Here is a 17,541-nt window from a genome sequence, read left to right on the forward strand (position 1 = left end):
GAGGAGGAGGAGGAGGAGGAGGAGAACAATGCAGCAATTTTTAAGACAAAAGGTAAGCATTTTAACACATTAGAAGCAGGAAACAAGCTAGGGAAGCAAAAGGACTGTTAGATGATAAAGGTGTAAAGGGATTAAAGGAATCCAATGAAAATTTGGGGAATAAGCCCAGCTGAATAACATAATTTGCAGCTGTTTTCACAGTGGAAGGAGTTGTCATCGATACCTAATGGCCTGGTTTGGATGTATTGAGAAATGGCAGTGTATTTTTGCATGCATGCGCCTTGATCTTGTTTTCCATTTCTTCTCCTCTGAAATAGTGACAAGGCATTCAGAAATTGTTGCTTTTATTTTAATTTTTCTAATGATAGTTTGGTGTTTCAATAGCGTGTTGAAACAAGTCAGCCTCATAAGCAAATGTTTAGACAGAGCACTGAAATCCCAAACTCAAAAGCACTCATCACATTGACATACAATTTATTTGGGGAAAAGATGGATTCAATTCTATGATTCTATGATTTGAAACCACTGCCATTTTGCCAAAGGGTAAGGTTGGGAGACTGCCAAGGAATACCTGATGCTGTAAGCTATATTTCAGAGGAAAGCAATGGCCAACTACCTTGAGTCTTCCTTGTTTACGAAATCTCTATGAAATTTATGGTGTGGCTCTAAGTCAAAAGCCAACTTGAAGGCACACAGAGGGGTTAAAAGACCAAAATAAAACAGTTTAACATTTCCGCCTTACAGTTTCATTTTCCCCCCAATTTACCTTTTTTTTGCCCAGTAAAAAAAAAAGTTTTGACTTTACTACTACTTCACCTGCAATATGTCTCCAAATTAATGGGAAGAACTGATGATCTGCTCTTCTTTAAAAACTGTCAAGTTAAAGCGTGCTCATATCTAAATGTAAGCAACATCAGTTTAAGTTGCAACTTGCTGTCCTTTACCTGAGTCTTTTCCTTGGATTTAAATGGCCACCACCACACTATGGAAGATGCTTGCCGATACTAAAGAAAGTTGGCCAGAGTTATGGCTCTTTACCCTTTTCTTAACATCTAAGCCTGATTCAGTTATTCCATAAGCATGTGCATTTTACGTGTGCGTAGGAGAGGGAGTTACAATCACCCCTCCACTATGACTTTGACTCAAAAGCAACATATCTGGATGAAAACCTTTCCAAGAGGCTTTATACACGAGTCAGATTTTTCTGGTTCTCCTTGGAATGTGTTGTGTTACACATACAGGTTGAATTTCCCTTATCCAAAATGTTTAAGGTCAGAGTGAAGTCGAAGACTTTCATGGCCGGCATCCATAGTTTTTTGTGGGTTTTTCGGGCTATGTGGCCATGTTCTAGAAGAGTTTCTTCCTGACGTTTTGCCAGTATCTGTGGCGGGAATCTGATGGCAAAACATCAGGAAGAAACTCTTCTAGAACATGGCCACATAGCCCAAAAAACCCACAAAAAACTATTTAGGGCCAGAAGCATTTTGGATTTCAAAGGTTTTTGATTTTTGGAATATTTGCACATACATAATGAGCTATCTGGGAGGTGGAACCCATATCTAAACATGAAATTCATTTATGTTTTGTATACACCTTATACACATATTCTGAAGGTTATTTTATACACAATGGTGTAAATAATATTGTGCATGAAATAAAGTTTCTGTACCTTGAACCATTAGAAAACAAAGCTATCACTATCTATGTTGCCCACTTGAATAGTTTTGGGTTATGGAATATTTCAGATTTCAGAATAAGAGAGACAACCTGTATTTACTGAACATCTGAATGTTCTCTTGGGGGCTTGGAAATGGTGCTTTCTAAGGCAGGACACATTAGGAGAAATCACTTAGGCCTCAAATCTTCTTAAAGGTAGCAGAGCAGAAGAGAAAGAGGTTTATTCTTCAACACTTCTGAAAGACCAGATGCCACTGGTTCTCCCCAGCTCCCATCTCAGCTGGCAGCCTCTCCGTCAAGCTTCCTGAACTTTTTCCATTCCAGCTGTTCATGTTAAGCACTGTAACTTCCATCAACTAGTGCTGAGAGTTTGCTTCTTTTTTCCTTCCATCCCCCTCCCTTTACCCTTATGTCATACCTTTAGGCCTTAAACCTGAGGGAAAGGACCTGTTTTACTACTGATATATGTAAGCTGCTCTGGGAGGTTTCTTTTTCTTTTTTCCTTTGCTAAGGAGCAGAATTCGGAAATGCTTCAAATAAATGAGAAAGTGGAAAGACTGCTGTTGGAAGGAGGATGAACGTCAGCAAAGTGTTAACTTTCTTAAGAGAGGGATGAGGAAACATGTGGCCTTCTAGATCAGGGGTAGGCAACCTGCGGCCCGTGGGCCGGATGCAGCCCGGCAAGGCCTTGGGACTGGCCCCCGCCCGGTCCTGCCACCGATTGCCGCCGGAGCCTTTGGCTTCTCGCATGAGGGCGTGGGGCCTTTGGCCTATCAGGAGGAGGCGGGCAAGGGGGGGCAAGCAGCGGGCAAGGGGGGCAATTGTCTATAGAAGCCTCCAAAACATGCATTTATATTAACATTTTTTAAAACATCAGCAATTTTTTTACATGTCCTCCATTTTTTAGAAAAAAGTGTCCTCCATTTGAAAATTTTATCCTATATTTGTCCCAGTTTATTTATTTAATTAATTTTTTTTAAAAAATTAATTAATTATTGGCTTTGGCCCCCCAGTTGTCTGAGGGACAGCAATCCGGCCCCCGTCTCAAAAAGCTTGCCTACCCCTGTTCTAGATGTTGCTGTGGTACAGATCCCATGATGTTTGAGCACTAGGCATGCTGGCTGGGTCTGGTTCCTTTGTTTGATAAGAAATAAAGTAGTTACATTGACCAATGGATAAGTCGATCCAGGTTTTTTGGGTCAATTTTTTGACTAAAATTTCTAGACTTATACAGTCTAACACTATAAGTATAACACTTTGGCAGGACCTGTATTTAAGTATAGTATAACACTTGGGCAGGACCTGTATTTACATCCTACGTTGTTTCACAAAACACTGATGTTCTACATCATCGTACTCTTAAGGTGTCCATGTCTCTCTGTTGCTTCTCTTTCCATTTTGTATATATTATCATATACAGTGGATCCTTGTTATACGCTGGGGTTTGGTTCCAAGATCCCCCGTGTATAACAAAATCCGTGTATGCTGAAGTCCCATTAAGTATAATGACATAGCAAAATGGTGAAGTCTCCTTCCTTTGAGGTCTTTAAACAGAGGCTGGATGGCCATCTGTTGGGGATGCTTTGACTGAGAGTTCCTGCATGGCAGGGGGTTGGACTAGATCACCCTTGTTGTCTCTTCCAATTCTACGATTCTAAGATTCTATGAAAAGAACCATTTCAGCATCTAGAAATATAATTTTTAAAAAACCCACCCCACTTCACATACCAAATTTAGATAGCTTTTGTATTTTTTTGAGAACAAGCCTGTCACCTCTGAAATAGTCACAACAACCAACACAATTCTGATTAAAGAAAGAACTCTGTTTTTAATAGGGTTTTTTTGATCATTAAAAAAGTTTAAACCTGCATAGCAATCATTTCAAAAAAATAATTATTTAATGTTCCATAATGAAACTGTACACAACCTAGTCTTTGAGTGACCTGCAGCCCGTGAGGTGGTTTTGAAGTAGTCCAGCGCAATGAGTTTCCCTTTGGAGCCAGCGCTAGTTGGCTTTTCCATTGGCATATTGAGAATTTTTTGTGTGTTTGTTGGTTTGTTCCTGGTACAGTCTGGCTCCAAGAGTCAGTGGGTTTGTGCTGGGTGATGTGAACAGTCCATTTCCCCAACCCGCACCCTCCCCTCAGCAGGGCTCCTCAAAGTCGTTCAATATCTCGATATTTCTTCCTCAGTATGGAGACTTGGTCTTTAAAGAGCACGGGATCGAGCCTCATCTGAGAATGAATCAGCGGCATATAGCCAAACCAGCTGGCAAAAGTGTTCATGCAGCTTTGCCTCTGAGCAAAGTGGTCTGGGTCAGCCCACCGAGACGCCCGGGAAGTCTGCAAGAGAAAAAGCAATAAATATATAAATAAGATGGGTAGGTTAGGAACTATAAAGCCCAATTAACAAATCCAGCAACAGGGAATCTGTGGCCCTCCAGATGTGACTAAACATTAGGTCCCATCATCTCTGACTAATGATTGTGCTGGTACAGGCTGATGAGAGATGGAGCCCAACAACATTTGGATGGTTACACATGATTTACCCTGAATTCATTCATTAACCAGATCAGGAATCGGCAGAGGATTGGAACACAACTCCCAGAGTCACCCAACCAACATGGTCACATGGCAGTGAGATTCTGTTAATCCTATTCTAAAAAAAGTAATATTTCCAAGTGCTAGGAAGTGAGATTTTGATCTGCTGTTATATTTCTATGTGACTTGCAGTAGATCAAAAAGGATTTTGGACTCCAAGTGGTTTAGTAATGGTAGCAACTTGGAATGACTTCCCACAAACCTACATTAGACTGTTGCAATAAAAAAAAAGTTGGGGGATAACTAGGGGAGGATTATTATGTGGAAAAACTGTGTAGATTACTATGTGCTGAGCTCCACTGTTGTTGTGTGCCTTCAAGTCATTTCTGACTTATGCCAACCCTAAGGAAAACCCATTGTGGAGTTTTCTTTGCAAGATTTGTTCAGAGGAGTTTTGCCATTGCTTCCCTCTGGCACATGAGAGTGTGTGACATGCCCAAAGTCACCCAGGGTGTTTCGTGGCCAAATGAGGAATTGAACCCTGGTCTCCAGAGTCATAGTACAACACTCACAACACTAGGCCACACCCCATTAAGTTCTGGTAAAATGAAAGCAATCTTTAAATTTAACCAAATTTAACCATATTATTTGCACCTGGCTCTGGTTGGTGGATCTTGGCTTTTAGGGATGCATGCAGCCTACTAGAAGGTTGCTATCCAATGGATTAATGTTTCTTTAATCTGATGACAGCACTAATAGGTTTTAAAAAAAAAACAAAAACAAAATTTCTATTTGAACATTACATATTGGTTAGCTATATGTATTTCACTGGATATAATAAAATCTGCCTTGCTTTGCTGACGAAGCATAAACCAGAAGTTGCCTTCAGGTCAGTGATCTGAATCACTGGCTCTGCTAGAAATAGAGCATAGCCAGTGAACAGAAAGGTCTGTTTATTGTAAAACTCAAAGTTAGACAACTCCTGTGTTTTTAAAGATATACCTTGTGGTCTCTTCCAACTCTATGTTTCTATATTCTATGCACTGGATCCACCCTATCCCTCCCTTAAAACAATGTAAAATCTATATATACTGGTTTTCTGTGTGAAGAATGCCTTCTCTTCTTTTAAGTTGGTCACTCAGAATATAGAATTGATTAAAGGTGTTTCCACTCAAGTATAGTTTGAGAGCACTTTAGATGGCTAGGGCCTGATCCAGATGGACCTTTGCAGCGCCCCTGTCATGTGCTAGGGGTTGGCCGAGGGCGCACCACCCATATTGCACGTCATTTTGACACAACGGACGCTTAGCGTCCACATGTCCTGGTGTCATTGTGATGCCACAAGTGCACCATTGGCACACTGTGGCATCACAAACGTGCCACAAGAAGAACCCGCTTTTTAAAGGTTCTTTTTGCTGCGCGAGGGAGCCACGCAGTTTATCAGCTGCGGCTCCCTTGCGCAGCAAAACAAGGCGTGGATAGACTGCCCTTTTGGGGCAGTTTGTATTCTGCCATGGCTATATCTCTGTAGCTTGGATAGTTACTTAGTCAACAGAACTCTCTGATGGAGAATCTTGCACAGTGAGGTCTTTATATTTATTTCCAATGATATCTTGCCTTTCTCCCACAATGGAATTCAAGGTGGGTTATAATAATTTAAACAGACAAAAGTAAAAACATTTATTACAAAAGTTAAAAATTAAACATTACTAATATTAAAACATAAATTAAAGACACATAGTTAAAACCAGAAAATTCTGGTTTTCTGGTTTTCATACTGAGAATTGCAGTCCAAAGAATAACTTTCCCCAGAAAACCAGCAAAATCTCTTCCAAAAGGCTGGCAAGAGCACATCTCCACAGTTTACCAGATGAGCCTACCAATTGTTTTGGGGAGGCAGCGAGACAATTCCAAAGCTTTCTTTTCATTTCCTTATGGAGAGTGACTTGAAATAATCATTTCAAAAATAGAAAATCACATCTGTTGCAGTAGACATGGAAAACATTCCTCTTCATCTTGGTTGGTGATGAGGGGAGGATATTTTTGAACAGCATGAAGATTTCGTGTTTGTTAAATTGCTGCAGTTGCGTGGTATTCAGCAAATGAAAGGGAGCTAGGGAGTCCTATTTTAGACTTGCAAACTGTCTCTAACTTGTTACAATGAAAAATGGCAATTTGTTGACCAAGTAAGGAAAGCTTAGTCAACAAGAAGAAAAATGGCACCTTTCTGTGCCACCCCCCACCTTTGGCCTCTTGATGCATCTCAAAAGATTAACATAGGAGCATGTGGATCAGGAAGCATGTTAGAAAGACTTTGTATGGACTATGATCTTGAGCAGGCTGATGGTGGCAAAGCCTTCTTGGAGGATAAAATACTAACTGACATACATGATATCCACAACTGTGGCTAAGCATATTAGATGGAAAAATAGGTTTTCAAGTGAGGATATCATACAGCATTTACATGGCAATTGCCGTTAACATCTGATAATAGTCTCAGCAGGCATCAAATTCTCAAAGTATCACAATAATTAATTGTATTATTAATGCACTACCCAACATTAAGATGGCAACCAGGAGACAAGGCACCAACATCCATTTGCTTAATCACTGATAAATCTAAAACAGGTTTCTTCACATAAGCATGTGTATCTATTGATTTCTCTGTATTTGAAAAGAGGTCTCCCTGACATGCTCTGAATGGACATTAAAAGCACTTGCCTAGTTAACAACAAGAGCAAAAAATCTTGCTGTTACAAAAATTAAAGTAGTTTGTAGAGACATACCTGTCCCATCATGGTTTCCTTATACTGTTTTTTCTGTGTTACTTTGATTGGAGGCAATTTTGTCACAGCGGACACCAAAAAGTTCATCAAAATATCCTCACAATTGGCCAGTTGGTCCACCATATTCTTCAGGCTGGCAGGCAGGTAATGCGTGTACAGGTAGTGATAATATCTACAAAAAGGAAAACAATCAAGTATCAACCAAACAAACAAAAACCTCAGCGCAGCATCATCAGTGAGAATGTGACATTGCAATCCTATATATAGTTAGCTGGAAAGAAACTCAACTGAATTTGGTAGAACTATTTTGAAAAGTAAACCATTGACAAAAACTGGGCTGCAATGCTCTTTTAGGGCTTGTCTACATGGGCCAAATGAAACAGTGTCACTCTGTCTTCAGGGTGACCTGTCTGTACAACATAGGGCCAAATCCTTGATTTGGGTACAGACTATCTTCACAATGTAAGGCCACTTTGGCACTGGATCCACCCTATCCCTCCCTTAGAACAATGTAAAAAAAAAAAAAAAAAACAACCCCTGATCATGTACTCCAGATTATGCAGGAAAACCTGGAGCACTCCATAGTAAAGGTGGGCACCTGACTATACATGCTTCTCACTGTGCTACCTGGTGCTCTCCCTGATATCACAACATGCCCAACCATGTGACTGATGCTGTGTTTCTGGCCTCATAGGGAACAACTCGTGCCACCAGGCAATACAGCAGAACATGTATGTAGACAACCGGCTGGCTTTGCTACAGAGTGCAGAGGTAACAAGCCAACTCCAGGGTCGGAATATGCAGCCTGGAGTATTTTGGCTGGTGTAAACAAGCCCTTAGATATCAGAGGTTGGTTTGGCATTTGTAATGAGTACACAGACAAGAAACTGACTTAGAACAGGAGCAAATGCTCCACAGTCTGAGTTTTTGTTTCCTAACACTCTATGACTGACATGGGGCCATGAACATCTGGAACTGGGGTGGACTACCTGCATGATGTAAATATTAAATTTTCCCATTGCAAACGAGAATAGATAATTTCCAGTTTTCTTCCCTGCTGTGGGGAAAGAGAATATTTCTGCTGGGTTTTTGCCTGGTATGCACACCTGCTGAAGTGTTTCAAGAAATTATTCTGTGCAGAAACATTTGTTCTCTACATGAGAATTGTGAGGGTCTGTGCAAACTTCTCCCCCCATTTCTGTACAGCTATGTGTGTGGGATTTTTGTGGAAGACCACTGTTTTCTACACATAAATAAATAATAAAAATATTACATACACCAAAAAATAGTCATCTTGTACAATAAAACCATGTGCCTATTTTTTTTATGTGCAAGATTGCTATTTTTCTGCAATATGTCTTCTTTGAATGGTGCCAGCCAGTGAAAAATGTGCAGTATTATATACGTTGTAGGTCTCCCCCCCCCCTTATATTATATAGTGGCCTGGTGATATTGAATGGTAAGTATGAGAATTTATTTACCATTTATTTACTGAATCCCAGGTTTTTCCCGAGATGTAATTTAAAGCAGTCTACAATAATTTAAAAAGAGTATAAATTAAAACATTCATTTTCAGAAGTAGTGAATATGATGAGTGGAAGATGGATGTAAAGTGGGAGAGGAAGTAAATTTGTCTTTGGAACATGATCAGCTGAAAGAGTCATTAGAAGGTGTTGTTGATGTGGGAATAGCAAGAAAGGAGTGTTGGGATTGAGACAGTGCTTCTTAAACGATCTGAGGTGGTGGACTGGCCCCATAATTATGTCCATTGGATTGCATAGGATGGAGCCGTGACAGTTAAAGTAGTATCAAAGTGCATTCATTTTGCAGTGTGGCAGCAACCTGTGAGGGAAGATTTGGTTCTGTGTTAGATTTTTAGCTGGATCTTGTTTCCCCACCCCCTTCTTGTGAACAACAGATTACTATAAATACATTGGGTGTAACTATGTAGTGCCTTAGCAAATCTTTACTCGGGCTATCTGATGGGGTGGCAACATTCATTTTTCCCATAGGTACTGGTCATCAGTGGCTAAAATTCTTTCTTTCTTCCCTGGAAACTTGCCACAGACCATCAGGTAATGGCTTGCACACTAACACTGGTCCCTGGGCTGCCACCTGGAGTAGCATTGGGTTAAATTATCATGCACTTGAGATCTAAGAATCTATATAGCATGGAATTCTTCCCCATTAAAAACAGACACGATCTATTAGGAAGACCTTGCAAATATATATGTGATGGGCATTTAAGTTGAGATCATCAATGAATATTCATCTAAAGTGGTTCATTTTTCAGTTTGAAATGCAAGTCCTCCTGTGTCCTGCTAGCAGGATTGGAAACTGAATGCACAATTGAAAGGAGGAAAGGCTCTTTTCCCACCAGTGGCCTCCATTTCCATTACTTACAGTACTTTTATTTCCCTAATAAGTTTAGAGGGGGAAAGCTCTGGGGCCAGGGACGTAGCCAAGGTTGGGGGGTTCTTGGGGTCTGGACCCCCCCTTCCATTAGATAAAATGAATGGTGCGTGTTGCCGCGCCGCCGCACCCAAGCCCCATTATAATGGTGGCACTTAGTCTGGACCCCCCCCCCTTCCCAAAATCCTGGCTACGTCCCTGCTAGGGCACAAGACACAACACACCACCATCACAGAGTGGCCTACTTCAGGAAATGGGTAGGACCCATTAACCATGAATTTGCTGCCAAAAATGTTATGCTGTGAATGTTCTCAAACAGGAGTGAGAATGTGTGGCATTCCAGGTGCTAATGCACTGTACCCCCATCATGCCTCATTACCAGCCAGGCTGGCTAGGACTAGTGGGAGTTGCAGTCCAACAATATTTGGAGGTCCCAAAGTTCAGCACCTCTGTTCTAGAGACACAGTACTGGCTGGTGATGGTAGTCTATAAATTCTGATCACACAGCAGCCTAGGGTTTCCAAACTTGCAAAAGCACATGAAAAACTCAAAGGAGACAGGAGATGCCCAGGACACTGAAAGCTGCTTTCCTTCTGCCTAAGTCATTTCTGAAGGTTAGGCCAAGAATAGCAGTTGTCTGTTTCTGTGTGAAACCTGACTATTTATCCTCTTAAGTTTGTGGAAGGATTCACATAGACTTCCAGAAGTTGTTAAACTGTATGCTCCAATAGTCCAAGGCTCCCTGCCGGGGTAAGCCAATTGCAGTCCAACAACATCTACATCGGAGCTATTAGCCTGGGGTCCGAGGGGTTCTCAATCTAGGCATCTATGAACATGGATGGGAGGAGGGATTACATCTTTATTTTCACTAACCCCTCCAATTGAAATTTGGCATTTCCTTCAATTAAGAATGTAGAAGACAATTCATACTAGTACTAGAAGTACCAGTGACTTTGACAGCAATAGCAATGACAAATATTTTCATATCAAATTACAGTTGTTGAAGATATCCCAAAATACAGGATCCATAGGCTTCAACAGACTGCCAAAGGGGTCCATGGCACAATAAAGTGTTAAAAACCCATGATCTAGACCAGTGGTTCCCAACCTTTGGTCTTCTATTTGTTTTGGACTTCAGCTCCCAAAAGCCCCAGCCAACTTAGCTAACAGCCAAGAATTATGGAAGCTGAAGTCCAAATCATCTGCAGAACCACAGATAGTTTCCTCTTCTGCTTTTAAGTAGCTGGAAGCCATATGGAAGTGATGAAGAAGGAGGGGAGAAGGTTTGACTTGTGAGAAATCATGAGGCACCCCATGAGTGGGTGAGAAGCAGATTTGATCCAGAGGCTGAAAGTTGTGAGCCTCCAGACCAAAGTGATCAAACCAACTGCTTCATATGATTTTACTCTGCTGTGGATCTGAGAAAAATGAGAACATATCTGAAACCAAGTCTGATTTCATTCTTTGAAAGAAAGGGGAAAGAAAAATAAAAATGTTGAAAACTAATTTGAAACAAAAAGAGGCCCCTTCCATTGTTTTCTTTCTTCAGCTACCCTCAACAAATGAATACACATGTGTTTGCAAACCACTGTAAAGTGCAAGAACTATACCTTTTGCTGAGACTGTGCAGTACATGGTTTTTAATACATGTAACATTCCCAATTCTTACTTGTGGTAAATAGCAGCTCCGGTCAATACCATGGAATAGTCATTAGTCCATTTCGATGTGTAGCCCCACCTCTCCTTAGTGTTGTCCCAAAAATGGCTACGGGCAGGATAGCCAACAATTCTCTCTGGAAAACTCTGCCAAACTGTAAAGGCAAAATCCACCTGCAGGCAAGAAAACCCAAAACTGAACATATGTGGCAAACAGTAATCAAAGAGTCTCAAAAATGTCAGCAAAACAAAATATTACCTTTTCACTAATTCATAATTTGCAATCTTGGAACTGTTGCAAAACATTAATTCTCTGTATTCATCAGTAAATTAAACTGACTGCTTGACATTTTGCCCTGTAATTATGCACATTTTAATGTTTTCCTGTTAACAGGAGCCGAGAGCTCCAGAGAATCGCATTAACATTTTGCAGGCATGACTTCTGCAAAGGAAAAGTTTAACAACTAGTGGATAATTGAGTGTGCGCATGGGAATTGTGGGCTTACTGGAGTGAACAACAAAGTTGCTGCTTTTATCCACTTTTGCTGAAAGTGTCACTGGTTACCTCTGGGTGCGGGTAAGGAATAAAAAGGCCCTTTTGGATAAAGTAAGTTCTAGAACCTCTCACCTCCAAACCACCCTGTTCAAAAAGCTCTCTTAAGTTAGTTTCAGTGGCGAACAAGGCAGCTAGTGAACATGGGAAAGCCTATGATATATCCCATGATATACTCTTGTGATATCTTATGAGAATCAGGGTCTGACAGCATCCACACTGTGTAGGTGCATGATTTGTGATTCGGCACGCAGAATAGCATACCCTTTCCAAAATAACATACACTTTCCAAAAAACATGTTTCCCTTAAACATATTTTAAGTGGGCTTCATTCTAAAATGCAAAATGGGGGAAAGCACTCAAAATATATAGCCCCTCAGATGTTTCTGGATGGCAATTCCCATCAGCTCAACCCACTGGCTATGCTGACTAGAGCTGATGGGAGTTGTAGTGCAGCAACATCTATCATTATGCACCATCTAAGCATGTATTTAATGTATTTTAATTTTTTTTTATATTAATATTTTAATTGGATCATTTGTTTCATGCTTTTACAATTTTTACACCACATACTGTTAGCCATTTTGTTTTGCCTTGAATTGTTAGCTGCTTTGTTTCCATGTTGGGAGAAATGTAGGGCATACATCAAATAAATAAATACATTCAAAGTGTTCTTGACCTTTAAAGTCCTACAAAGCTTGAGTCCCGACTATCTGAAAAACCGTATCTGCCTGTGCTCTAAGATCTGAGGATGAAGACTTTATTTTCTTTCACCATGATCTCAGGCACATTTGGTGAAGGCATGGGAGAGCGCCTTCTCAATGGCTGCTCCCATATTATGGAACTTTCTTCCCTGGGAGATCTGGTTCACACACCCCTTGCTTTCCAGGCAGATAGAGTTTTTAGTGTGTGTGTAGTGTTCTATTATATTATGTTTTAAACATCTTTTTAATGCTGTTTTTAACCTGTTTTTTAAAAATCAAAGTTTAGCTTAATTGTGTTTAACTTTGTACTGAGATTTTTTTAAAATCAAAAAATACATTGTGCTTTTAAAATGTTGTACACTCCCTTGCATCCTGGGCTAGAAAAATTATGGGATACAAAAAATAGAACAGCATATAAATAAATGAGGACCCATGTTTCCTATCCTTGCATTAGAAGTATGTGTTTGTACCAGAACTGGCATTTTTTTAAAAAAGAAAGAACACAAATCACCACCCCTTCCTTTTTCTTCCTCACAATTATTATCAGACTTTCCTAAACTGAAAGTTATTTTAGGAAAATGAAGGAAGGCACACACATCCTGGAGCACAGAGGCTTCAGACACGTTCTTATCTTTCAAGTTGTTTCAAGTAACATAAAATGTTCGTTCAGAAAGCAGTTCAGACAAAACAGTTCTTCCTGAAGCACCTCGGATCACATCCAAATTATTAATATGTCAGAAAACCAACGGTCATCTTGAAACCCTTGGCTATAAAATCTGACATCTATTTTCTGGGAAGGACTAAAGTCAAACTACAGAAGGAAAAACTGCTTCAGGAGAAGGACCATGCCAAACAGTGAATCTAGGTTTAGGGAACTGAAAGCAAAGGAATCTGTTTCCGTGGTGAATATCAACATAAAATAATGTACAAGTGATATGGCTCAGGGAGCTTCTTTGTATTGGTACTGTTGAACGTCGCTGATACAGTAAAATTATTCACAGAATCATATGTTAGAAAACAATCTAAACTACTCTTCAGTCTATCTGGCACTGCACAATTTAAACTGGTTTCTCAATGAAAACAAGAAATCACCCACCATAATAAACAGCAAGATAATAATGAACAACAAAAAATCAACAACTGTGGATTAAACTCCACAAGCTCTGGAAAGTTTTGGGGATTGATCTCGAACTCCCTTCACCACCATTCAATTACCCCACCCTCCTTCCCTAAAAAAACACCTGGTTTTAGCATTCATTGCTAAAATGAACTGAAGTAGAAATTAAGCACACTGCTAAAAGTCAGCTTGAGAATCTGGGTTTTATCCAAATTTTCAAAAGCTCAGTCTGGATGTTTGCTTGCTTACATAGAGGGCTAAGCAGGGATGTGGGTTGGCACCACTAATCTAGTAGTGCTACAAACCTTTGTGCAGTGAGCATGAAGGGTTGTATAGGGCTGACTGCCATTTCAGAGCTCTTGTGATGGGGATCTGGAACTGTGTTCAACTCAGTAGTACCGAATGGGGCCCTACACACCATATGCACTCAGTGGACAAATGAGTACAGGATGCTGCTGGACAAGTATGGCCAGTAGATAGATCTGTTGCCACTGGGGTAGCAAATCCATTTTCAGTTTTACAATCATTCTTGCTACACTTCTCTGAGTTGTATGGCATTTCTCCTGGTGCCAAACCTCTTGGGAACAGGGTCCAGCATTTGGATGGCACCCATAAAACCTAGAGCAGCTGCAAGAGTGACCATAAAACTGACTGGACTGGCTGCCCCTTAGAAGCAGATCTACTTGTTGTTCTTGTGGTGAAGTAAGTAGGGATGTTTGGGGGAGAAACTTACTTTTGTGCCCACATTCCTTATGTAGTGTGACACGAGCGCAGGAAATGCCTCTGTAGAGTTCATGCTCATGAGTTCATCTCTGGGCACATTTTAATTCCCTTGTCAGTGGGGTAGTAAATCTGTCCTGGTTTTAAGATTCAATTTTAAAAGAGATGTCCATGGCACTGAATGTATTTGGGGGTTAAGGTTCAGCTTCTTGGATAGCCCTTTTAAAGTCTGGAGTACATCAATGTGGCACAGTGGTTTGAGTATTGGACTACAACTCTGGAGTCTAGGTTTGATTCCCCGTTTAGCCATGAAACGGTGACCTTCGGCAAGTGACATACTCTCAGCCTCAAGCCAATGTCAAACCTCCTCTGAGGTAATATTATTAAGAAAACCCCATGATAGCTTCATCTTAGGGTTGCCATAAAGTATAAATGACTTGAAGGCACACAACAACAACAACAACACAACATGGAGTGAATTTGCTGTTCTATGGACATGGGGGCATCAAGATGCACTGGATCGTGAGATAAGGGTTTCATGCTCAGGAGATTAAAGAAAGAGATGCCATAGTCTACATCTGAACCTTAATTTCTTCAGCCTCATTCATCTCACAGTGTTGGTCTTAACCAAGGAGTTAAAATAGAGAGCAGCCCTAGGCCAACTCAGACTTTTCATCCATCTATGCCAGTAATGTTGGTGGCTCTGAGTGATAGCAGCTATCTTGAGTCTTAGGCCAGGATAGATTTATTCACATTGCCAGCTTACTATCCATTCCTTTCAACAGGTGATACCAGGGACTAAACTAATATCTACCTACCTGTGAAAACCATGCCAAATCAATGAGCTATAGATAACTGTATGTATATTACTACCCTCACCCAGACTAGTATTCACTGATCTAGGCATGGCTTTACTCAAGCAGAAGTTGCATGGCTGTCGGGGACACTTATACTGGCAATCTGCACTATACATCTTGCACTGAAAAGGGGCTTGGTTGGACTGGATGACCTCCAAGATCCCTTCCATTCCTAACATTTTACGCCTAGAGGAAGGACAGTAGGCTAGTAATAACTGCATCCAGTCCCCTATAATGGTTTAGTGAGTTGCTACTCACCCACCAAGAAGTCCAGTTCCTCCTGTAAATCAGTCCCCATGTCTTTACTAGACATGGGAAAAGATTATTTGTTTTGGATTGCAACTTTCCCCAGTAGATTCTGGGAGTTGTAGTCCAAAAGGCAACTCTTCCAAGTGCAGGTCTTATCCAAGGCAAGTGCTAAATGTGTCATTCTCCACTTGGTTTAATTATGAGATTTTCTAGCAGGGACTGTGCTGTACATTATTACCTCCACTGTATCCTCTGGTGCTAAATGAATGTTAAATATCACTGGAGAAGATATGTTATGTGCCAATCACAACCTCATTTCTTGCTGAAGCTGATGTGCTGGAGCAATGAAACTGGAGTGATGAGAGGGCAAGGTGGCAGCGGTGAAGAGAAAACCTACCTGTCTGTTTGTCAGTTCCCTAAGATGGTTTTTCCTTTCCCTAAACCCAAACTGACTTCTAATTATAACACACATACATGTCCCTCCCAGCATGCAAGATGGAACCTTTGGACTCTTCCCCAGAGGAATAACAGGGCTTAATACTTCATTTCATTATGAATGAAAAGGGCAAAACCTTCATTAACGGTAAAAAATGAAAGAACAGAGGGAAACCATTTGGGGCTTTTCCAGGCTTTATCATGCATATTGAAAAGCAGGTTTCAAATGGGAAAATATTATCAAATGTTGAATTGGGTGAAAACAGTACAGATTCACTTGCTTTTTGTTCTGCTTTTGGCAGGTAGGTCGTTCAAGGAGCTTTGAAACGTGACCTCAATGGCTCCAGGTTCAAATCACGTACCACTCATACAAGAAGCAGTGATGGCTACAGGCTCCGAACAGGGCTGAATCCAGATTAATCTAATTTGTTTGTTTGTTTATGGTATTTATACCCCGCCCTTCAGCCCTAAAGGCTCTCAGAGTGGCTTACAATTATTATTATTATTAATTAGATGGTTCCCTGCCCTCAGGCTTACAATCTAAAAAGACACGACACAAAAGGAGAAGGGAATGGTGGTAGTAGAGCTTGATTCCCACTGAAATCAACGAGGACTATGGGGCTCGACAGACGGACAGCTCCGTGCTGCTCGTCTTTGCCCTGAATCATTGCTGTAGCAACCAAACAGTGCGTCATCATTGCACACCCCATGTGGGTGGGGCGCTGGCAAGATAGAGCATGGACTGCACTGGAAGGGCTGGGTGCGTATGGACGCCCAGCCCTCTGGAGCCCTAAAATCAGTTCCAGACCACCTAAAAGCGCCAGTCTGTACTGGGCTTATGCTGAATCATGCCAAACCTATGTCCTATTCATTCCTGCAGGTCTTCAGCTGCACTAATTTAGTTTGTAAACATTCATTATGTTTGCTATCTGGAACCTGCAAAGGCAGAAGCAGTCAGTCACTGAATGCCAACTGCTGGGTAACAATAGCATGGGAAGGCTAGTATTTTCAGTCCCTGCTTTTGGACTTCTAGGACCAGCTGTCTGGACACTGCAAAACAAAACATCGACAGGGGAAGTGTGACCTTGTTGGTGCTCTTGGACATCTCAGCGGCTTTCAATACCATCGACCATGGTATCCTTCTGGAAGGCCTGAGGGAGTTGGGTATTGGGGGCACTGCGCTCCAGTGGTTCTGGTCCTACCTCTCAGGCAGATTCCAGATGGTGCAGTTGGGGGACACTTGCTCCTCTAAGAGGGAACTAACATCTGGGGTCCCTCAGGGAGCTATTTTGTCCCCCACGTTGTTTAATATTTACATGAAACCACTGGGAGAGATCATCCGGAGACACAGGGCGCAATGTTATCAGTACGCTGATGACACCCAAATATGTTTCTCTGTGTCCCCAACTGATTCAGTGACTAAGGATGGGGGTCTCTCTTCTGCCTGCCTGGAGTCGGTAATGGGCTGGATGAGGGAAAACAAACTCAGTTTGAATCCAGAGAAAATGGAAGTACTTGTGATAGGTTCCCCAGGCCCGGGGAAGGAAATTTATCCACCTGTCCTGAACGGGGTCACACTTCCCCTGAAGGATGAAGTTCGCAGTTTAGGAGTACTTCTGGACTCGTCTCTACAGTTGACATCTCAAGTGGATGTGACGGTCAGAAGTGCTTGCTATCAACTTTAGTTGATACACCAACTGCGACCCTACTTGGGCCAAAGGGACCTTGAAACTGTGGTACATGCTCTGGTAACCTCTCGCTTAGATTTCTGTAATGCGCTCTACATGGGGCAACCCTTGTACCAAGCCCGGAAGCTTCAGCTAGTACAGAATATG

At 41.3% G+C, this 17,541-nt stretch overlaps 1 protein-coding gene across 1 annotated transcript in view; it reads right to left on the reverse strand.

The window, feature by feature from the left end:
* Positions 1–3,479: 3,479 nt before the first annotated feature.
* EXT1 (exostosin glycosyltransferase 1) overlaps positions 3,480–17,541 on the reverse strand; it is a 336,175-nt gene continuing 322,113 nt past the window's right edge. The window contains exons 9-11 of the mRNA XM_042464165.1: positions 11,085–11,245; positions 7,004–7,175; positions 3,480–4,019 (exon numbers count right to left, since the gene is read on the reverse strand). Coding sequence (XP_042320099.1) covers positions 3,834–4,019; positions 7,004–7,175; positions 11,085–11,245 — 519 coding nt within the window. The 3' untranslated portion in view covers positions 3,480–3,833. The remainder of the gene's footprint in view (positions 4,020–7,003; positions 7,176–11,084; positions 11,246–17,541) is intronic.

The sequence above is a fragment of the Sceloporus undulatus genome, chromosome 4, assembly GCF_019175285.1.
Source record: "Sceloporus undulatus isolate JIND9_A2432 ecotype Alabama chromosome 4, SceUnd_v1.1, whole genome shotgun sequence".
Taxonomy (NCBI): domain Eukaryota; kingdom Metazoa; phylum Chordata; class Lepidosauria; order Squamata; family Phrynosomatidae; genus Sceloporus; species Sceloporus undulatus.